Source organism: Talpa occidentalis, unplaced genomic scaffold (assembly GCF_014898055.3).
Source record: "Talpa occidentalis isolate TD23 unplaced genomic scaffold, MPIMG_talOcc4v2.1 talOcc4.14, whole genome shotgun sequence".
NCBI classification, from domain to species: domain Eukaryota; kingdom Metazoa; phylum Chordata; class Mammalia; order Eulipotyphla; family Talpidae; genus Talpa; species Talpa occidentalis.
This window is the reverse complement of record NW_023601433.1, coordinates 72738020-72760135: the sequence shown is the minus strand read 5'-3', so window position 1 is coordinate 72760135 and position 22116 is coordinate 72738020. Positions and strand designations below refer to the sequence as shown.

The 22116-nt window shown below is 48.9% G+C and overlaps 2 protein-coding genes across 4 annotated transcripts in view; both read left to right on the top strand.

Annotated features, from left to right (window-relative positions):
* The first annotated feature begins 1457 nt into the window (after positions 1 to 1457).
* CRYBB1 (crystallin beta B1) lies at positions 1458 to 11672 on the top strand. Its single transcript, XM_037509855.1, is given in 9 exon segments — positions 1458 to 1473; positions 1843 to 1877; positions 3279 to 3379; positions 6778 to 6925; positions 10652 to 10712; positions 10715 to 10793; positions 11492 to 11505; positions 11508 to 11622; positions 11624 to 11672. Coding segments are annotated over 9 exon segments (618 nt in total).
* A 2540-nt stretch (positions 11673 to 14212) lies between these two features.
* TPST2 (tyrosylprotein sulfotransferase 2) overlaps positions 14213 to 22116 on the top strand; it is a 57897-nt gene continuing 49993 nt past the window's right edge. Inside the window, exons 1-3 of one of the 3 annotated variants that reach the window (XM_054695211.1) lie at positions 14213 to 14236; positions 15061 to 15251; positions 17995 to 18119. The gene's annotated coding sequence lies outside the window, so the exon portion shown is untranslated. Of the gene's footprint in view, positions 14237 to 15060; positions 15252 to 15518; positions 15611 to 17994; positions 18120 to 18772; positions 18818 to 22116 lie in introns of those variants that run through there. The other 2 variants (XM_054695212.1, XM_037510792.2) reach the window with 2 other exon arrangements.

Sequence of the window (22116 nt, the reverse complement as noted above, 5' to 3'; positions counted from 1 at the left end):
AGAGGAGGAAGGAGGAGGGAGAGGAGGGGGGAGGAGGAGGGAGAGGAGTAGGGAGAGGAGGAAGGGGAGGAGGAGGGGGAGGAAGAGAAGGAGGAGGGAGAGGAGGATGGAGGAGGGAGAGGGGAGGGACAGGAAGAGGGAGGAGGGAGAGGAGGAGGGAGAGGAGAAGGGGGAGGAGGAGGAGTGGGAGGAGGCGGGAGGAGGGAGAGGAGGATGGGAAGAGGAGGGAGAGGAGAAAGGGTAGCAGGAGGGGGAGGAGGTGGGAGAGGAGGAGGGAGGAGAGAGGAGGAAGGGGAGGAGGGAGGAGGAGAGAGGGGGGAGGAGACTTACAGAAGAAACCGAGTGGGCGTGGGCGGAGAAAAAGAGCGAGACAGTAGTAATGCAGGGATCCAGAGGCGCAGAGAGAACCGAAACCAGCAGTCAACATCGGGAGGGGGAGGGGAGCAGGGGGACAGGGGAGGGAGAGGGGAGACAGAGGAAGAGAGAATTGAGGAAATGCAAACCTCCCCAGGAAGGAAGGAGCCCAGTTACCAGCCCAGGGAGAGCCTTGGGAGGATTGGCAAGAGCCTGGGAGCCACAGACGTCGCCCAGACAGAGCGGGACCTGCCCACAGGGAGGTCATACAGAGCAGCAGAGGTCTTCCTGAGGGGAGGGAGGGAGGATCTGTTTGCCCCATGGAGCAACTTTGCACAAAAAGAGTTGCTGCACCAGAGGCCTTACTCTGTGATCTGAGCCTGTCCTCAAATATCTGGAAATTGTCTCCAGATTTAAAGGGAGCATCGTTTTCCTGCATTCCTCAAACCCCCAAAGCATCCATGACCCCAGAGCAATGAGGAACCACTGGAAATGACCAAAGTGCTCTCCACCCAACGCCCACCAAGCCACAGTCCTCCTTTTAGAAGCTCCGGCATGCTCTAAATAAGTCCTCTTGGGTCCTTCTTTTTGCCCCAAGCCTGGGCCTGCCTCTGCACCCAGACACCTGTTTCCAGATGAGACCAGAGGCAGCGGCTCACCTGGGGCCGGAGAGGGGAGCCTCCTTCAACCATTCTCTGTGCAAACGGGAGCTGACACCGCTTACGTGTCAGGTGCTGAGCCAGCTTCTGGGGGAGGGGCGGTGACTCAGAATAAAGGAACAGCAGCGCGTTCAATTACCGAGTTGCTGGGTCTATAAGCTGGAGTTGAGAGACCCGAGTCCTATCACCTAGTAGCTGCGTGGGCTTGGCAGGTCGCCTCCCCTCTGTGAGCCTCGGTTGCTCAGAGGGGGGTAGGCGAGGGGGTAGGCCGGCACCTGCTGTGAGGGGTTGAGGTGAGAGACTGAGAGTTCCTGAATGCCTGTCACAGAGCCTCACACACACCTGACACCCGCAAGGTGTCTTCTTGTTTTGACTCTGATGAGGCAAATTGAAATTGCACAAAGAAGCTCAAGTGGTGTGAAAAACTCTAGGGGGCCAAGCAGCATGAAGCGGGAAGGAGGTAGAAGGAGGGCCTGGCCTGTGTGGGGACCTGCACCAAGTGGCCCCTGGGGGGAAATTCTTGGCTGGGGAGGGAGATTGCGCCAGAAGACTTTGGGGCCTATGTTTTAGAAAGAGAAAGAGAGGAAATGAGTCCAAAGTAGCCTGAAAACACAGGGTGAGGCGTTATGGGGGTGGGGCCACCCTTGATTTACCTAGGCCGAAGATTTCTTTGCAGACTTGTGCTGGAGGAAGCCACGTCTCAGGCTGTGGAGGCCTCTGCCTCAGCTGCTGTGACCCCAGGCCTGATGTAAAGGGAAAGCAGGCCCTGCCTGCCACCCCACCCCAGGCTCAGGCTCCACCTTGGCCCCAGCCTCTGTGCCCTGCCCAGTGCCAGTGCGGCACCTGCCCCCTGGCAGCCACAGGGTGAGGATCTCCACCTCTCTTCCTTTTCCCCTCTCCCTCTTCCCTCCCCCCTCGATCCCCCTCCTCCACCACCCTTCATGACTACAGTTTGTAGGAAACAACAGAAAGAAGGGAAATGGGGTGTCTTAGCAGCAGGAACCTTCCTCCCAGAAGGTTCTCTAGGTAGCAGGAGGTGGTGAAAAGGGCTGGAAGCAGTTAGCACCAGCAGGGCTCCTGGAGAGTGAGGCACCACGATGGCCAGCTTTTAGTATGCAGTCAGGTACTTAGTCATTACTTTAATTTTTAATAATGCAGCACCTAGAAACCCACTACCCGGGTTAAAAGCCCACACTTGGTAAAAAAAATTCTCTAACTCTAAAGTGTCTCCCTGAGCCCACTGCCCTCCCCTACCACTCGAGGACACTGCCGTCTGCCTCCTGCAGCCCTGACGCCATGTGCTTGATCCCTTTCTAAGTATGTAGTTGAATATGAGACTCCCAGTAGCCATCATGGTATTGGGCATGATGTGGACCATGTGCTCTGGCTGCTGTATGTGGTGGTGTGACAGCCACTTCTGAGGACCATTGGAGCCCATGCTTGCTTTTGGTCTTGTGGCCAGCATGGCCAAGATGTTTTTATCCATGTCTCAAGGAGACAAGTGTAGGGGTGAAGAATTGGGTCAAAAGGTATTTGAAAGTCTTGGGGAAATTGAGGCTGATAGGAGGAAGAGCTTGGTATGATTCGGGTGACTAGAGAGATTTTCCCAACTTAGGACAACTAGCAGATAAGCAAACCAAAACTGGAGGCGTAATGAGGACAGGGGATTAGCCCAAGTTCCCATGGGGGTCCCTGCTTCTGGGCTCCCCTACATTGTGAGCAACAGAATGGCCAATGTTTCCTGATCATCAGTTCTGTGGCAGAGGCTAGGGCTGGAGCACGAGATATGGAAATGGATCAGCCCCCACTTCACCCCAGAAGAGCCCTTGGCCTTTGGAGGAGTTGAATAATGGGGGAGAAGGGTGCATACAGAGAGACCAAGAAGCAAAGCAGGAGTGACTGTGTTACTTGTGTTACAGATGCAGTGAGGACAGCAGAGGGCACTCAACCAAGCTCACACTGGGAAGGCTTCCTGGAGGAGGTGACATCTGCCCCTAGAACACAAGAGAAAATATAAACACCAGAATGGGGATGTATGGTAGGGAGGGTATTCCAGGTAAATAACTGGAATATTGGTGCAGATATGAAGTTCAGATATGAAGTGCAGATATGAATTTCAGAAGTGAAGGGATGGCATGTTCTCATCCGATCTGTGCACAGCCCGCTTTTATTTACATAGGTATTTAATGGATATTTGACTTCCAGTTTGGAAGTACTCCTCACCCCTCACTTTGTCCCCTCAGCATGGAGGCATCTGTCCTGCAGCTGGTAGCCTTTGAGCAAGAGAACTTCCAAGAACAGCAAATAGAATTCTCCAGGGAGTGCCTGAACCTGGGAGACCGCAGCATCCCCAAAGTGCACAGCCTGTCACCCCAGCCCCGTGAGCACTCCCATCGCCATGGTAAATTAATAACAAGCAGCGGTAGGTGCCATTCACTGGGCGCCTGCTCTGTGCCTGCCACTGTGCTCTCTCTCTCCCAGTCCTCATTTCAAAACCAAGAGGGAGAGGAGAGAGGCCTTTTCTCCTTCCCATTTTACAGATTAGGAAACTGAGGCTCAGAGAGGTGATGTGATTAGACTGAGGTCACACTAACAGACATGATTCTGGGCTCCAGAGAAATGTTGCTTTTACTACAGAAGGAGCCCTGACCTGTCACTGAGGACAGGAAGAGACCAAGTGTCCACTAGTTGTCCCCTCTCCCAGGCGTCAACTCACCCCGAGAGTTATCGTAAGCAACTGTTGAACACCTGCTGGACATCAGGCACTGACAGAGGGCTTTGCCTAGATGATCTAAACTGCTGTATGAGGGAGAGACTATTCCCCTTCGACAAATGAAGAAACTGAGGCACAAAGGGGTTAAATCCCTTGGCAAAAGTAGTGGTAATAGAGTCCAGATACAACTCAGACTGATCAGTATCACCCAAAATGCTTTTGTCACCATGCACCCTGCCTTTCTGGGCTTCACTGGACCATAGTAATGCCCATATAAAGCAGGAAATTATCCCTTGGAGGTAGTGACTGTACCAGCTCCAGTGCCTGTGGGCTGAGGTCAGACACAGGACCAGCCACAGTCTCTCCAGCCTGAACATCCCCAGGGGATGTGGTCAGCCTGGATTGCCAGCATCCTGGGACTCCCTGCAAGACAATGAGCAGAGACAGACACTGAGGTCAGACAGGCCTGGGTTCGAGTCCCATTTCTGCCTTGGCCTCGGTTTTCTCACCTCTGAAGTGGAGAGAGTAAAGGTTTCCCACTGAATTATTCTGAGGCCTGAAGGAAATAATACGCTATGAGACTGGGACCTTGTGGGCAGGTGGTGAACATGGCAGGTGACATGCACTGGGGCTTTAGCCAAGTCACCCTGACCCAGGGGGGCTGACACAGAGACACTTCTGCCTTCTGTATCCCTTGTGTGGCAAACACAGCTTCAGCCCCACCCTCAGACCCAAGGCCCAGCTGGGAACAGAAGCTGCCTGCCGGATGTGGCCAGTTTGGATTTTCAGCCTTTTTTTGGTGCCAGTGACTCAAACCCAGAGTTTTCTTCTCAAACAAAGATGCAGCTGGTTTCTTGTATGCAGCCTGGGGCTGTGTCCAATGGGAAGGGAAACGTGGTAAGCCAGGGACCTGGGTCTGTGGCAGGACCAGCAGGTCTGTGGGGAAGCAGCAGTGGAGGAGGAATAGACGGAAGTGAGCTCTCCTTCAGGGAGGGGAGGAGAGGCTTGCGGGTCAGAAACCTGGGAACATCAACTGACTCCTGCCCCCCCCCACACCCCATTGTGTCACCTCTCACAATGACCCCTCTGAGCCTCAGTTTCCTCATCCATATAAATACCTGCCCTACTGCTCTCCTTGCTTATAAGGTTGAAATGAGCCATGAGAGGTAAGAAAAGTCACTGAAATAATTATTTTAAATCCTCACTCTGGGCATCATACCCCTGGAGAAGACAGGGGATCTGTCTTTTTCCATAAGCTCCAATCTCCAGCAGCTTCCCTCACGCTTGAATCATGAAAGACACTCTTCACCGTGCTTTCTCTGTGCTGGACTTGTTCTGTGATTCTTCTTTTAGACCCTTATAACCTCTTGACAAGGTAGATCATTCTTTCTTTTACTGAGTCATAATGAGTTAAAGTGACTTGTCCAAAGTCACACAGCAAATAAATGATGGGCCAGGATTAGACCATTGGTCTTTGTTCCCTGATTCTGTGCTTTTAACTCCTACCTGGTACCACCTGCCACTCATCCATGTATCTGTCCATCCATCCATCTGTCCCTCCATCCATCCACCCATCCATCTGCCATCTACTTACCCATCCATCTATTCTCCATCTTTTAATTCATCTACTCATCTCTTCCTCCTGCTAGCCGTTCATTCTCCATCATCCACCCACCTACTCATCCATCCACCTATCCATCCATTCATCTATCCATCTATTCATCTATCCATCTACACTCCCCCATTCACCTCTTATTCATCTATCCATTCATCTGCCTATCCATTCAATCATCCAGTCAGTCAGTCAGTCAGTCAGTCAGTCAACTAACCAGTCTTTTCTCCTCTATTCCAGACCAGGCAGGACTAAGACAGACTCAGCGCTAGTCTGATGACTTAACATCTTCAATTTGGTCACTCCTGTGTGGGTTGGTTTATTCCTCAGACGAGGATCTTGAGACACATTCTACTTCAGTACATGGTGGTAACCAATCACCTCCATCTCCTGGCTCCAGTAGCCCTCATGCAGATGCTGCTAAATGCCAGTGTCCCCCTCAGTCCTTTCTTGCACCCTGAGAATTTCAAAACATATATAGAACAAAGGTCTTAGCCTCAGTCTTCTCATCTGTGAAATGAAGATCATTCTGCTCCCCCAGAATCTTTGGTCCCTCTGACACAAGCTCACTACCCATCCTTAATCAGGTTGTACTGGACCCCCCTAAATGACTGAACCCCTTCATATGCATGATCACATTCAAGTTTCTTAAATATCTGAAAGGTAGATCTCAATATCTTTTCCCTGCTGCCCATGCTAATTATTGAGTGTCTTCTTGCACCAGTCTTCTAGTGCCGGACTAATCTTAGAAAACACATAATTCAAGCACCTGTATTAATTTTTCCCTGATCCCTGTACTTCCTGGGCTATAATTTATTCAATATATTTCACTTTAAATGACCCTTTGAACACAAATAAATACATTTTAAAAGAACCTTTGCATCACTTTTATGAATGGAAAGCTAGTAACACCTGCTACAAGTAAAAAATATCCATACAAAATCAAACAACAAAGAGAAGCAATACTATCATACTGTTGCCTGCTCAAGATGGGGCTAATGGCCTGTCCCTCCTTAGTTACAAACAGAGATTAGCAAGTGTTAAAGGCACCATAGCATCTAACAGAAATTTTCTCCAGCTGCTATTGGGTTTATAAGAAAATATTTTATGTGTTACTTTACCCCAGCAACTTGTAGTACTTACATCATGCATGAACCCAGCATCTAGGGAAATATTTTGTTTACATAATTACATGTATTCTCTCATTTAATCTTTCACAAGTGCCGAGAAAACAGTTATATTGGCTGACAACACCAAGGCTCAGAAATGAAGCCACTTGCCCAGTGTTGCAGCCGAGAAACGGCTGACCGTGGAGCGAATCCATTGGCATCAGGACTGCTCTGCAAGGGGCAGAGGGGAAGGCTAATGTGAGCAAGGGGCCGCTGCTAATGATTTCTCTCCTTTGTGCCTTGGCCTCTCCGGGGCCTCCATACCTTCCCCATCCTGCTCACATCCAGCTGAGTCGCCTTTGAGCAGTCCAACTTCTGGGGGGATGTTCATCCTGGAGATGGGAGAATACCCACCTGGGACACATGGTCCAGCAGCTACCACAGTGTCCAGCTCATGTCCTTGTGGCCTGTCTGGATGGTGAGTGGCTCCTGGTTGGGTTAGGGGGTCAGTGGGGCAAGGAAGAAGCAAATCTGAGGTCTGATGGCAAATGGGGAAATTGGGGTGAACCATCTCTGAGCTGTCCAAGGGCATACTCTTATTCACCAGGCCTCCCTGATAGACTCTACTTGGGGCCCAGTCCCTGCCAGGAGAGCTGAGCAAATGAGAAACACAGAGATTTCTTCCTTGTGCTATAGAATGGAGTCAACTTTCAAGTTGTTGGATAGATACTTCCTGTCTCCCTTGGTTGTCTTTGTAGAATGTTTCCAATCCCTGGCCCCATGTCAGCCCCTCCAGAGGAGCTTTAAAAATCCCGATGCCCACCTAAAACATCAAACACACAGATTGGATCTTGTGCAGTGACCGAGAAGAGGATGTTGCAGAAAGGCAGTATGAGCTTTTTGATGTTAAAACAATTTGTTGAATGAGCCCCTTTATGGTATTTTACTAAGTTAAATAATATAACTTGAAGAAGATTCAACACCAACACGGGTGGCATTATCCCAAGCAATTCAGTTTTTCCAGAATCGTGTTGATACGAGTCATGAACCAACCACATCTTCACTTGCCAATGTTAGTCTCCCATGGTATCCCACTTCTGCTTCCATGATGGGAATTTCATTAAGAATTTCTGCGAATGTCGGTTTAAGGCTCTCAACCAGCTGTTTTGGCACCACCAAATTTATTTATTTATTTATTTATTTTTAAGATTTATTTATTTATACAAGCACTGGGTTCAGTCAGAAGCACGGGAGGGTGAGAGAATTCACCAGAGCCAGAGTGGGGAACAGAACAGGCAAACTGATGAAATAGACTGCTGAGGGGAGCAGCCGAAGCAGCAGGAGCGGCAGGAGAGGCCTGCGAGCCATGTGGGACTCTCCCTGGCGGCCTGGGATCGAACTGGCGCTGCAGAGGCTGTGGGCAGCTTCGAAACCCAGTGCTCAACAGCTGTGCCACCAGGGGAGGCCCACCACCAAATTTACTTAGTGGGTTATCCAACCAGTTCATTCCCAGTGATTTTCTCAGAATTAGAGACTGATTGCCAACCTTTGTCATGGTCCCTTTACAACAATTCATAGATTGATCTCTGTTAATGGCCCTTAGAAGTCAATCTATGTCAAAGGGGGCTTGTTTGCAAGCTTGATCTGCCAGGGCATTCCCAGTAGTTTCTAAGGCCCTGCTGTCCTGGGCAGCAGCCTTGTGGGCTATTGAACTTTGCCTACTCTGAATGGAGAGGTGCTGTCAGCATAGAATGTATACATCAGATTTTGAGGACATAGTAATAAAAAAATTTAAATATGTCATTAATATTGTTATATTGGTCACCTATTGAAATGATAAATTTTGAATATACTATATTAATTATAATATTTGAGATTATAATTTTACATTTACAATGACAATATTTGAATGTGTTGACTTAAATAAAATATTGCATCATACACAAAAATCAACTCAAAATGGATTGAAGAACTAGACATAAGACCTGAAACCATAAAATATATAGAAGGAAATATAGGCGAAACACTACGTGATTTGCACATCAAAGACATCTTTACAGACACATCACCCAAAGCAGCGATAGTGAAGGCGAAGATAAACAGCTGGGACTACATCAAATTAAAGAGCTTCTGCACAGCAAAAGAGACAATAACAAAAACAAAGAGAAACCCCACCAACTGGGAGAACATTTTTGCACCCAACACTAATGATAAAGGACTGATCACAAAAATCTGCAAAGAGCTGATGAGACTTAACAACAACAAAGAAAAGAATCCAGTCAAAAAATGGGCAGAAGAGCTAAAAAGAAACTTCTCTGAAGAGGAAATGCAAATGGCCAACAGGCATATGAAAAAATGTTCAACATCACTTGTCATCAGGGAAATGCAAATCAAAACTATCATGAGATACCATCTTACACCAGTGAGAATGGCACATATTAAAAAAACTAGCAACAACAAATGTTGGCGAGGGTGTGGAGAAAAAGGAACTCCTCTGCACTGTTGGTGGGAGTGCAAACTGGTCCAACCACTATGGAGAGCTGTGTGGAGATTTCTGGACCTACTAAACATAGAGCTTCCATATGATCCAGCAATTCCACTCCTAGGTATTTACCCAAAGGACACAGAAACATCAATTCCAAAGAGCACCTGCACTCCTATGTTTATAGCAGCACTGTTTACAATAGCTAAGCTTTGGAAACAACCCAAATGCCCAAAAATAGATGACTGGATCAAGAAGATGTGGTACATATACACAATGGAATATTACTCAGCATTCAAAAAAGATAAACACATGCAATTTGCAGCAACATGGATGGCGCTGGAAGGGATCATGCTCAGCGAAATAAGCCAAAAAGAAAAAGAAAAATACCGGATGGTCTCACTCATAGCAGGAATCTAGAAAACTTAAATAAGGGACCAGGAAAACGAATAACTATAAGAAAGTGAAAATCAAAATCAACAAAAAACTACGAACCAGAGACACTTTTAGGGGGGCGGGGGTGGGAGGGGAGGGATTGGGGTCAGAATGGGGGGCTGCAATTGTATGGGGAATATAAAAATAAAATTTTTATTATTAAAAAAAAAAAGGGAAAAAAAAATATTGCATCAGAAAAAAATTCCCAATACCCAAACCCCTGTCCAGACTGATTAAATCTGAACCTCTGAACTGGGGTGCAGACACTGATATCTTTTCCTCATCCCCTCAGTAGTCTCCACATAGCCAAGGCTGGGATCTGCTGGTTTAATCTCTGTCACTGTCTTAGTATGAGCCACCAAGATCTCCCCACTGAGTGGCTCTACCTCCTACACCCCCCACCCCCACCAGGTTCTCGGTCTCTTTTCTGGTCTTGTCTCCTGGAAGTTAGAGGGAGCTCTAAGCTAAACACCTTCCACTTACAGCCTGCACTCAAGCCCTGTGGGTTGACCTGTTTCTGCCAGACTCTGCTGCAGACTCGGGGTGCACAAGCTCAATCTGAAAGGCAAGATCCCTGACCTCACAGGAGGCAGCTATTTAAAACCTAATCTCAGAAATCAATCTAGAACGAAAAACCACCTTAGTGCATGCTGCACACGTGCCATCCATGCTGTGAGCTGGGAGAGTGGAAGAGGGGCCTGTGGCTCTGACACGAGGCTGGAAGTGGTCAGGGAAGCCAGCTCCTAAGGGACTGAAGCCAACCACATGAAGATCGGTAGAGAAGCCTTCCAGGAAACAGTGACGCGAAGTACTTGAAGCAAGGGTGAGCTGGGTTTGACAAAGTCACAGAAAAGAGGCTGTGTATTGCAGCGGGGCAGTGGGGGGGGGGGGGAGAGGTGTGAAATGAAAGAGAAGCAAAGAATGTGTCTCTGAAAGTTTCTGTTCTTCACAGGTTATGGGATGTTGATCAAGAACCTTGACTTCTCTGAGCCTCTAGACCATAATAATAAAAATAATGAATTTGGAGGGGGAAGTACTTGGTGTATACCAGACATCTAAGTGCCTCAGATTTATTAAACCATTTAATCCTGATAAGAGTTCTATGAAGTAGACACTATTATCATCTTTTCATAGAGGAGGAGGGTCTCTCCAGACTGGACAGCAGCCAACCCGGGGGAGTCACAGGGTGGCCTGAACTGATTCAGCTCTCTCTCCACACCTGTGAGGTGCTTCTAAATTATCTCTCCTGTTCCTACTTCACAAGTCTCACCTGCATCTCCTTTCTAGGACTCTCAAGAGCACATGATCTGCTAGTGTGAAGGTGTCAACTTCAAGGGTAACACCAAGGAGACCAGGGGGATGACATGCCCTGTGTCTGGGTCTGTGGCTTCTGTGGCCGCGGGGGCCATATGAGGGCCTCCAGTGGGATGTAAGCATCTCTCCTCTAGGCCCTCATCCTGCCCCCTGCTCCAAGCACAGATTGACTCCGAGGCTGTCCCCCCTGTAAGATGTAACATCAGACATGCAGCAAAGATCATGGTGCCTCCTAAATTCTGGCCAGCTGGTGGCTAGCATTTCACCTCTAGAGAATTGATGAATTGCATATTAATGTAAGCAAATTTGCAACTGATTCTAAAAAGGTGGAGGATGGAGAGAAAGGGGCTTCTAAACCCAGATTGGAGTGGAGAAATAAATAAGAAGAGCAGAGCTGATGTGGACAGACGTGGATAGATGGGTCCGGATATGTCTAGGGAAAAAGAATATTCAGGAAAATATAGATCCTTTGGGGAAATGAGCAATATGGCCTCTGAGAGGGAAGATGTGTAATGGAAAGGTCTTGACTCTACCACTAAGGTGTGGAACCTGGGGGAGCCCTCTGCCCCTTTCTATGTCTCAGTTTCACCAGCCATACAGTAGGCACATCAGACTCCTTGATCTAAACAAGACTTGCTGCTCTGAACTCTCAGGAGCTGCAGGTGACCCAAGTTCAGGCTCCCACAGGTGAGAGGTGGGGCGCAGACTGCAGGAACAGATGGAGAGCTGACCGGTCCAGATGTGGGGGGAAGGGCCTGGGTCCCAGGCAGTGAAGCTGGTTGTCTCCACACTGTCTTCTTGCTTTCCTCCCAGCTGGGTGGGCAATCAGTACCGAGCTACTGTGGATTCCAGTACCCCTGGGAGGCAGGTGACTTTTGGCTCTGGAATGAGTGGGGGGCCTTCCAGCCACAGATGTAGGCCATTCGCTCCCTGTGTGACAAGCAGTGATAGAGAAGGCTGCTTCCCTGTCCTAGCTGCTGAGCCCCCCAAGTGAGTCCACGCTGTGCACCCCTCCCTTGCTCCACCCCTTTCTCAGGCTCAATTTCTCTGTTCAACCCATGCAAATAAAAATTCCTAACGCCAAAATGTCTCCGTGGTCCCTGAATAGATGTGCATCTGAGGCCTCCTCACCACTGGGGTTTGACTTCCTCAGTCTGAAAAATTGTAATAATAATAAAACTGCAAGCCCTGCAAAGGTTTTACATGTACGTTGAGTGTAGCTTTTGAGCTACACTAGGAGGAAGGCATTATGATTCCCATCTAAAAAGTGAGGAAATTGGGGCCTCCCTGGTGGCACAAGGGGTAAAGAGGCAAGCAACCTATGAAGCTGTCCACAGCCACTGCAGCATGAGTTCAATCCCCGACCAAGGAGCTAACCCACATGGTGCCAGCAGACCTCTCCTGTCTCGCCCACTGCTCCCCTCAGCAGTGTATTTCAGTACATCCACCATGCACCACTCCTTGAAGAGCTTTTGCTCTCTCTGCTTACCAACCATTCTGTTATTTACTTAATATTTTTATGTAAATAGACTTGATATTTTGTGCTTAAATGCATTGATTGTAAATAAAACTTTATAACATGATGGGAAGTAGAATATCAGCACCAAGGTCATAGACAGAAAGCAAATAGATACACAACTGATAGTAGGTTAAGCATCAAGTTCTCAGGAGACACCAGAGCCTGCTGCAGACGCTGAGCCTGTATCTTGCTCCTTTTGACATAGTGGATGATTAGCAAGAGTTCAGGGAGGTATAGAAGACATGCTTAATGTTTGCAACAAACTGAGAATGACCCTCCCCCCCTTGATTTAGTCAAAGAAAACTGAAAAGAACATTATTTTATTTTGCCTGAGTCAGCGTTATTTAATCCTGGCTCCACCTCGAATCATCTCTCCTACCACAAACGGTACATGCCCTGCCCTTTGGAAATCTGCAGCAGGCAATATTGACTCCCATATCAACAGTTAGCATTGATTGATGTTGTTAATCATTAATCCATGTAGGAAGCCTGGGGGAGATGTTGCCATGGATATCTTCCTGGAGGAGGGGATATTTGCAGGGAGTTTGGAAGGCTGGAGCAGGAGCTTGCTTGGTGCAGAATTGGGAAGAAGACAGTCAAGACAGAGCAAAGCGCAGGTATCTGCCAGTGCATAGGACATCTTTGTGCAAAAATTTTTCTTCCACAGGACCTTTGACAGCCACCTGCCAGAAATTATTGTTATAAATGTGTATAATGTCAAAGTGGCATTTTTTTGTGCTGTGACCAATTGCACAGCTGGGCGTGGCAACCCAGGAGCACCCTGGGAAAGGCACAGAGAGCTTGTGGAGGATCCAAACAAAGCTCATCAATATGGGAGCAGTAGCTGGGTGTTTTTGTATGGGTAGAAGTAGTGGATGGGGAGGGGATGCTGAATATGGCAGGAGATGACCCCCCACACTGTGGTTTTGCTGAACTTCAAAATTCTTCACATAGAAGGTCTCCCCACTTCACCTTCCAGTTTGACAAACATCTTGTGTTAGAGGATGTGTTGTCCTGTTTTAGACCAGAAGATAGGATTCCTGGACAGAAATCAGGAAATATGCATGTCAGTTCTGCTTTACTGTTTTGTCTTTAATATTTATTTTTTTTGAGGACTCAAGGCTCTTTATTAGTGTCTGAAGAAGAGGCAGCCCCAGCTTTCAAGGCTAAACCACGGAGGGGAGAAGCTGCTCTCCCCAGGCTTAGTCAATATCAGTAGCCTTTCTTGTGTCTCTGGACCTCCAGGATGCCTGATCCTCCATCACTTCCTCCTCCAGTGTCTTTAGATAAGGGACACAGATCTTTCTAGGGCAGCTTCCTTTGATGTGTCTTTGGAGGCATAAGTCCATGTTTCAGGGATGGTACCATCTGCTCTGGGAAGTTCAGGTTTAGGCATAATTCTTCCTGATCTTGTGGAGACTCATACCTGCTCTCCTGCCTCAGTTGATGCCCCATTCCACCTCAGTTGTTTCCTGTCCATAGGTGGAGCCAGGGGGCTTCACACGGGATCATGGCTCCCAGTAGCTTTGGTCTTGTCAACAGAGTGGGGATGTGCACTGAGTCCCTTGAGAATGACCCAATCTCATTCTGGAGAAGTTGAGCCATTTTGCCTGGAATCCATGACTTTAGTGTCTCCTCCCTGTCCCCACGGAACAGATGCCAGTCTCCATCAGACAAGGGTTCCACAGCTACCTAGCACCACCTGGTCCTTGGAGGCTTCCTCTTCTTGCCCTCTTACAGTGGTAGATGGGGAGGTTGAGTGACCATAGAGATGCCTGTCTGGAATCTGAGGGAAATCCCTTGGCTCCCTGCAGCACCGGGCTTAGAACCTACAAAGCATCGAGCAAATGACTTCCTGGGACTCAGTTTTCCCATCTGTAAAATGACAGCCCAAATGTCCACCCAGCTGAAGATTATGATGCTGGGATTCTATGGTTTCAGAGTTCCATGATTCTCCAAGATTCTGTCATTTATCTCGAAGCTTCCACCATCTCTGATTCAAAGTCAAGCTACACAGTTTCCCACCCCCAGTTCCTAAGGTCTGTGTGTGCAACTTTACGATTCTACTGTAGTGGAGTCAAATTTTGCAACCCTATGAGCCACATAAACCCACTATTCTTATTTCAACACTAAGACCTCATTGAAGTTAAGATGCGCTGTGATTTTATGATCCGAAAAAAGAAAAAGAGAAACACTGTCCATTAAACCATAACACAATTGCTTTCTGATCACATAGAATTTTTATTTCATACCTCTCAAAAGAACTATTTTGGATTGAGACATACAGCTTTTCAGTGTATCAATCTCGTGAGACCTATAAAAGGAAAACATCCTAGAAATTCATCAGTTATGTTAGTCCTAAAATTTCTTTGCATTCATAGTCTAGACTTTCCAGATGGCTTTCAACTCAAAGCTGTTGATGTCCTTTCATCGGTGTTGTATGAAAAGACATGTGTATTATTGGAACATGATAGATGCACTTGGAAAAAGCTAAAAAAAACTGGAAGAAAATAACCAAGTAATTATTTTATGTTTCATTTATTGCTTTATCAATACATTTACTTAACTTTGTTAACGAATGTATGAATAAGAAAAGTGTGATGAAATAAAAAAACAGAGGAAAAAGTGTAAGGAAAAATAACACGGACTTTAAAAGAAGCGAAAGAAAATAACCTGTAAAAAGGTCAGGGTCTAGCGTCAGTGACATTTGTTAGGAACCTGTTGTTCCTCCAGTGGGTCCTCGTCACAACATGCTCTCGAAATATGAGCTACTCAGCATCTGGAGAAGAATGTCAGAGATTAAAGATAAACCATGTGGTTTTTTTTGTCTCAAAACCGAAACTTCGATTTTCTACTTCAACAGGTGTTTCACAAGAAATATGATGGGTCCAGCACTGGAGGAGAGCAAGTGGAGATGGAAATGACCCATGGGCTCTCAGGCCCAAGGTCTTTCTGGGGAGTTCTCACTGCTAGTTTGGACTCTGCACACTTTCTCCCCTAAACCATGGCTTCACCTTGGTTATGAACATCATCTCTTTTCCACGATGACAGGAGGTAAACCCACAATCTTTTGGGTGTTAGGCATGGACACAAGGTTGGCAGTGTGAGGGTGGGGGGAGGAGAAGGAAAGGGAGTGGGGGACAACCCAGACATGTGATCCCTTTTAAGCTAGTCCTAGATGCTGATGGACATAGCAACTGGGTTTTGGGGAAAGGCCATGGTGCCAGGTTACCGGGAGAGGATTCTAGAGAGGCAACATTCTTTACAGAATCACATTGTCATGGCAGCCAATCACCTGGGTCAGGTATCCTGGGTACCCAGCTAGGAAAGGTAACCCCCACATCTCTCCAGCAGGCGCAGAGAAACTCTCCATCTTTCACTAATTCCTGCCCACTGCTGGGCCACCTACCACGGTACTAAATTTGCATCTCAGCTCCGACACTTACGAGCTGTTGCCCTTAGTCAAGTCAAATGACCTGGTGGAGAACCTGTTTCCTCATCTGTCAAATGGGAGTAATGATAACAAAAGCTCATAAGGTTGTGGAGGAATAAATGATCATCTTGAATATAATACTTAGCAGGTGTTTAGAGCATAGCACGTACCTGAATAGAGTGTAATTATTGACTGAACATCATCTTCTTGACTGTCAGCGCTGAAAGACCTTTAGATTCAAAGAATATAGTTTTTTATAGATTCATATTCTATGCTACATATATTTTTCCTGCTTTCATCAAATATTGAGTGAGGGCCTCTTAAGTGCCTTGCTTAGTTTACATGCCTGGGGGACAGACTGAAGAGCTCCCTGCCTTGGTGGTTCACAGACAGGAGGAGTAGACAGGAAGGAGCTTTTTTATCTGTCTTCAAAGTCGCATTAAATTCCTAGGACTGCATGATTCTGGGGGTGAGGTTGGGGGAGTGAGAGATGTTAGGTTTCCTCAAAGAAGGGATAGCCACCTTGGGAGCTGAAGGGGTTTGCTGAGTTGGGATGCTGAGAGGAGAAGTTCCAATCTAGCAATCAGACCTAGTCCCCTTTTTCAGCATGACAACCAAGATCTGCCAATTCTTCCTTCCAGACATCTCTACAGCATCTCTCCCATCCCCTCCACGCCTCTGGCTCCGCTCTGGGTTGGCCGCCTCCCCTGGAGTATTGCAACAGCCTCCAAAACAGCCCCCTTGCTTATCTTCTTCCATGCAGCAGCCAGGGGATCTTTGCCAAAGCAAAAGCTAACCATGTCCTTCCCTGCTGAACACCTTCCATTGCAGCAAGATGAAGTGCTGACTCCTTCCCACAGCCCAGAAAACTCTGCAGCATCCAGTCCCTGCATACCCCTCTGATTGCTCATCTCCTCCCCCCACCGCAGGTTCACTCCACACTGCAAGCAAGACCTCACCATGCTCACCTCCTTCCTGCTGGACCTTTGTATCCATGGGTTCCAATAACAGGCACACTCTTCTACAGACCTTCACCCAAGTTTCAAGGCCTCAGTGTAAACAACCCCTGGCCCTCCCTCCCTCCATGGGCCAACCTAATCCTCCCTGTTCTCAACCCCCCAAAGCTTCCTGGAGGGTCCACTCCCCCACTTAAAGGCAGGAGCCTAGTGCTTCCCAAGAGCAGCGCAGAGCACTCAGGACATGCTGTTGCTAGAATATTATTAAACACATGGTTCATTAAAGCTTTTCCCTCCATCTCCCTTTCTCCATCCACAAAGGGACATTATAAGACACCCAGCAGAGCTACTCATACAAAGTCTCTACTATGTGCACAACAAACACTACAGAAAAGGTTTTATTCTTTCCAAACCAGTAACAGCTGGCTCCATGGAGGCAGAAAATTCATTTATCAGTCCCAGCACTTTCTATATGGCAGGCATTATTTACTGGGCACATGAATTAATGAATGAGCTATGGATGAACGCTTGGCTGGCCATGGGCAAATTATTTAAGATCTGTGTACTATTTATTACAGGGTGGTCCCCAGGAAAAGGGGAGGTTCCAGGTTCTTAGGCCCACCCAAGGGAGGGTAGAGCTGAGCAGGGAGGAGAAGAAGCTAGAGAGGAGACTGGAGAAGGAAGGGAGCAGGATGGAGAGCAAGCAGGAGACCTGGAGGAGGCACATGGAGCAGAGAGACATGTGAAGAAGCTGCACTTGCTTCTTGGTGGTGGACTGGCTGAAACAGATGTGGGTGAGAGACCCGTGAGGTGGTTGACAATGGCAGCTTTCATCTTGATTTTGATTTTGCTCTTTTCCTCCCAGAGTTGTCTGACTGTTTCTGACCCTTTTCTATGGGTCCCCGCAGGAAGGTGCTATAGACTTATGGCAGGCTTTCGGACCTTGCTTTGGGTCTATCCTGTTTGGGTGGACTTTTATTACCCACAAGGGTAACTTCAGGTGCTTGATATGAAAACTATTTTCTTTGTCGTTTCTGTATTGCACGCTAATCATATTAAAGTTCCTTTCCATTAAAGGTCTATATGTTCTGTCTTGATGCAGCAGATATTTAGAGCAGGCAGGTTTGGGGGTTCTGGGGTGCCCTTCTCCCTGCTCTGTAACAGTACTTTGGTTTCGTTGTAAGATGTGGATGATAATAGTTATCACCTATTAAAGGTTTAAATGTGTAAAAATAGTGTTTTTAGAGCAATGCCTGATACTTTACTGATATAAGCCTTCTATTATGGCTCTGACTGTTATAAACATTGAAACAAGTAATATAAACATGCTTTAATAGCTTCAAACAGAACAAGAACAAAGGTTCACAGTGAAAAGTAAGTCTGTACCCCTTCCTTTCTTTCCCTTCAGGTATTCAATATATGGTCATATAATGGACAGATCCATTATGTTCCATTTTACCTAAGAAGACAGAGAGGCACCGACAGGTTAATTATCCTCAATTGAGCTGAGTTCTACAGCCTGGAGTTTTACTTGTATGTGTTCTCAACCTCTGCAACATGGACATTTCAGGCTGGATGATCCTTTGCGGGTGGGGGACTGTCTCGTGCACGGCAGGATGTTAGCATCATCCCAGTGCCCTACTCAACAGATGCCAATAGGACCTCCCCACCCCTTGTGACGACCAAAAATGACCTCAGGCATTGCCAAAACAGGGGGTGGTGGTGGGGTGGTGGAAGGAGAAGCAGAGCAAAAGCGGCCCCTCCTTGAGGACCCCTGATGAACATGTAGGCACAGCTTCTCCCTCTCTTTTCTCAGCTTTGCGCACAGCAACGCTCAGTGCCCCCTGCTCAGGGTCCTCTCCCTCCTGCAACACTACTCGGGGGTCCTTCCACTTCCCCACCAGGAGACAAAGCCCTTCCCCGAGCAGAGCCGTCAGGGAGCAGGGGCGCCCCGCCGCCCGCTCAGGGGGCGCCCCGGCAGGCCAGCGGGAGACTTCCGGGGCGGGGAGCCGGCCCCCCGGGGTCGTCCCTTCCCCGCCCGCGCTGGGTGGGCGGGCCGGAGCGCGCGGGGCGCGCCGTGGGCGGGCGCGGGGCGGGGCCACGCGGCGGCCCCGCCCACCAGCGACGTCACGGCGCGGGGCCCGCCCCCCGCGCGGGCGCCCCCCTCCCCCGGCCGGGGCGGCTGGTGAGCGGGGAGTCGCCGGCACGCGGAGCTCCCGCGCCTCCGCACGGTAGGTGGCCCTGGGCGGCGCGGGGCCTGGGCTGCGGCCGCGGGGGGGGGGGGGGCCGCCTGTGGGGCGGCCGCGGGCGCGGGGAGCCCCTGGCCTCGCGGCCTCCTGCGGGGCCCGGCGCGGCGGCTGGGCTCGGCGGCTGGGGCTGGAAGGAGGCGGCGCGGGCGGGCGCTGTGGGATCCGCACCCGCCCGGCGCCCCGAGCGCCTGCCTCGGGGCGCGGTGGGGACCCGGTCCCCATCACGGTGCTCCGCGCGCGCGATCGTCCCCCCGGGGGTGCTCGGCGTGTCTGCATAGGTGTGCGTGCGTGTGTGTGCTTGTGTGTGTGTGTGTGTGCGTGTGTGTGTGTGTAGCGGGGACGGCGTGTCCCAGCCCGCGGTCACCCCATCCCTGCGCGCGGGGACCCCCAGGCGGGCGCCGGGACGCGCCGGGGCGGGGGCGCGTGAAGTTAACTTGGAGCCGCCGTGGAGTTGAGAGGCGTGTCGTGCGTGGAGATGTTTGAGGGGGCGGAAATCACTGGCTGGGGACGGGGGTGCGGAGAGCATGGGTTAGGGGGACCCCTGGTGAACTTGGGGTGAACCACCAGAGGGAGGACATTTGACCGGAGCATCCCACCGCCCTGCAACTTCTCCCCCTCACTGGGAGCTGTAGGGAGCACCTCTTAAAGCTGGGGCGGGGAGGGGCTCACTGGAAAGGGGGTACAGTTAAGAAGGCTGGACACGCCTGACCTGGAAAATTCGATGTTATGTGGGACTTAGGTCAAGGGCCGGCTTTCCCACTCAAAGGCCCGTGTCTTGCAGAGGCAGAGTGGGGTGCGTGCTTAGGAGGTGCTATGCCTGTCACCTTGACACCCTGCCTTTTATAGGTGGGGGCACAGGCGCCCAGTGGTCACATGCCCAGGGCCCCAGGTCTCCCCGCTAGGATAGAGCTGAAACGCACCTCAGGCCTCCTGACTCCAGGTCCTGTAGGGATGCTGGAGAAGGGGCTGGCAAACTCCTAGGCATCCTTCTGAGGGCTTTTTGGGGAGCACCCCCTCCAGGATGCCCTCTCTGCTGTCTCCAGGCATGGTTGGGTGCTTCCTGTTTTGAACCCCACAGAGGGTAGCTGGACTCACTAACAACCCCCTTTCAGGTTCATCTGTCCCCGTACCCCATCTGGAATCCTTTTATTCCATCCAGACCCCATAGTTATGTTAGGACAGGCTTCTGGATTTGTACCCATCTAGGTGTGACTCACCCTGGCTTAGTGGTGCTGTCTCTGGGGAAATCATCTCCCCTCCCCCAGCTCCGGTTTGCATGACTGTAAAATTGGGTTCCTTGTGTCATTTATGACCCATTTTGTGCCATTGAACCCCAGTTGTATTATTATTTACTTCATATATGTGTTTATAGCACCTTCTTTTTAAAAATCTCATGCAGTCTTTAAAATAGCAGCTTTATTGAGATTTAATTCATACACCAATATAATTCACCCTTTTAAAGTCTTTAATTCAGTGGTTTTTAGGATAGTCAGAGTTGCCCCACCATTACCACAATCTAATTCTAGAACATTTTCATCACCCCAAAAGGAAACACTGAATCTCTCAGCAATTATTACTCAATCCTTCCATCCTAACAACTACTAATCTACTTTTCTGTCTCTATGGGTTTGCCTGTGCTGGCCATTTCACATAAATGGAGTCATGTACTAGGTAGCCTTGTGACTGGTGCTTTTCACTTCAATAATGTTTCAAGGTCATCCATATGGTAATAGGTATCATTCCTTGTTTTCTTTTTTAGTATTTCATTTAGTATTTCATTCCTTTGTATGGCTGACTAATATTCCAGCGTATGGGTATACCACATTTTATTTATCTAGTTATCAGTTGATGGGCATTTGGGTTATCTCCACTTCATGGCTGCTATGAATAATACTGTGAATGTTCGTGTACATGGTTTGGTATAGACACATATTTTATGTTCTCTCAGATTTGTCCCTAAGAGTGGAATTGCTGGATCATACGATAATTCTGTTTATCCTTTTGAGGACCTCTGCAACTATTTTCTAAGCAACTTCACTATTTTACATCCCTACCAGCAGCATCTGAGGGTTCTGATAATCTTAAATAAATTTAGTCCCTTCTTAAGCAGTCATATCTTTGAAATCAATAGCTTTGATGTGCTAGTTGTAAATTATTTTCTAATATACATGAAATCAAGTGCCTCATTAGCAGACTAATGAGTGTCCTGCAGGTCACCAGGTACATCTCTGGGGCCAGCAGTTAGGGAAAGAGCTGAAGCCTGTTGAGCATCAGCTCAAGGTATGCATCTATATAATTCCTCCTGAAATGGTGACAAGCCTTTGCTGAGGGCCCTGTGCCGACTGGTGAGCAGTGAGCAACCCAAGGGTCCACACTAGGGTCTAGCCTCTTAGGAACCTGTGGGGAAGACAAAGGAAAGACACATACACGGAGACCCTCCACCCAGGCCAGTGGGGTCCCTTCATGAAGCTGAGGTTCCACAGAGGCTAAGGAGACCCCTGTGGGTTTCCTAGACTGCAACCCAAGGGGAAGACCTGTCCTTCCATCCCAAAAGGCAATCTGGTCCAGGCTATACCCCCATCCTGCCAGGACTCCCACACTCATTCTAAGGCTGCCTCATCTGGTGGCCACATGAGTGGCTTAAGTGAGCCACTGCTTATTTCAAATGATGCCGCCCCCAGGCCTGAGATCAGTGGTATCCTGTGAGCACTGCAGACATACAGACACACAGACATCCTTGTCCCTCTGCTTGGGCACGGCTACGTGCCTGGAGCCTTCATGGCCTTCTTTGAAGCCAGGCTGCCAACAAGAGTCCAGGCCAGAGCCCAGGTTAGAGCAGGGCATTTAATGGAAGAAATTTCTTGAAGGTCATCCATTCTTCCTGAGGTTAAGCCTGTGGTTTGCTAGTTTGAGAACTTAAACCTGTTTTGGTCTTTGCATCCTGGGTTCCCAACCACTAGCTTGTCCTACCTGGGCAGCTGCTATTTGGCAGGGACTTTGAGACCAGACCTTCTAGTGGCTGTTTCCAGCCCCTCCTGCTTTTATTTATGTGTGTACTTCCCCTTTTAAAATCCTGGATTCCTGTGCACTGAGAAAGGATCCTGGAGAAAGGGAACCAGGGTGGAGGACGCTAGGTAAGCCACTGCCCCTCTGGGCCTCAGTGTGCCCCTGATGGAGGATGGGCGCAGGCCATATCAGAACTACCATAGTTACCTCCATGTGACTATGTGGTTCAGTTTGTAACAGGAGTGGCAGGTCAGATGTGCCTGGCGTAGGGGTGA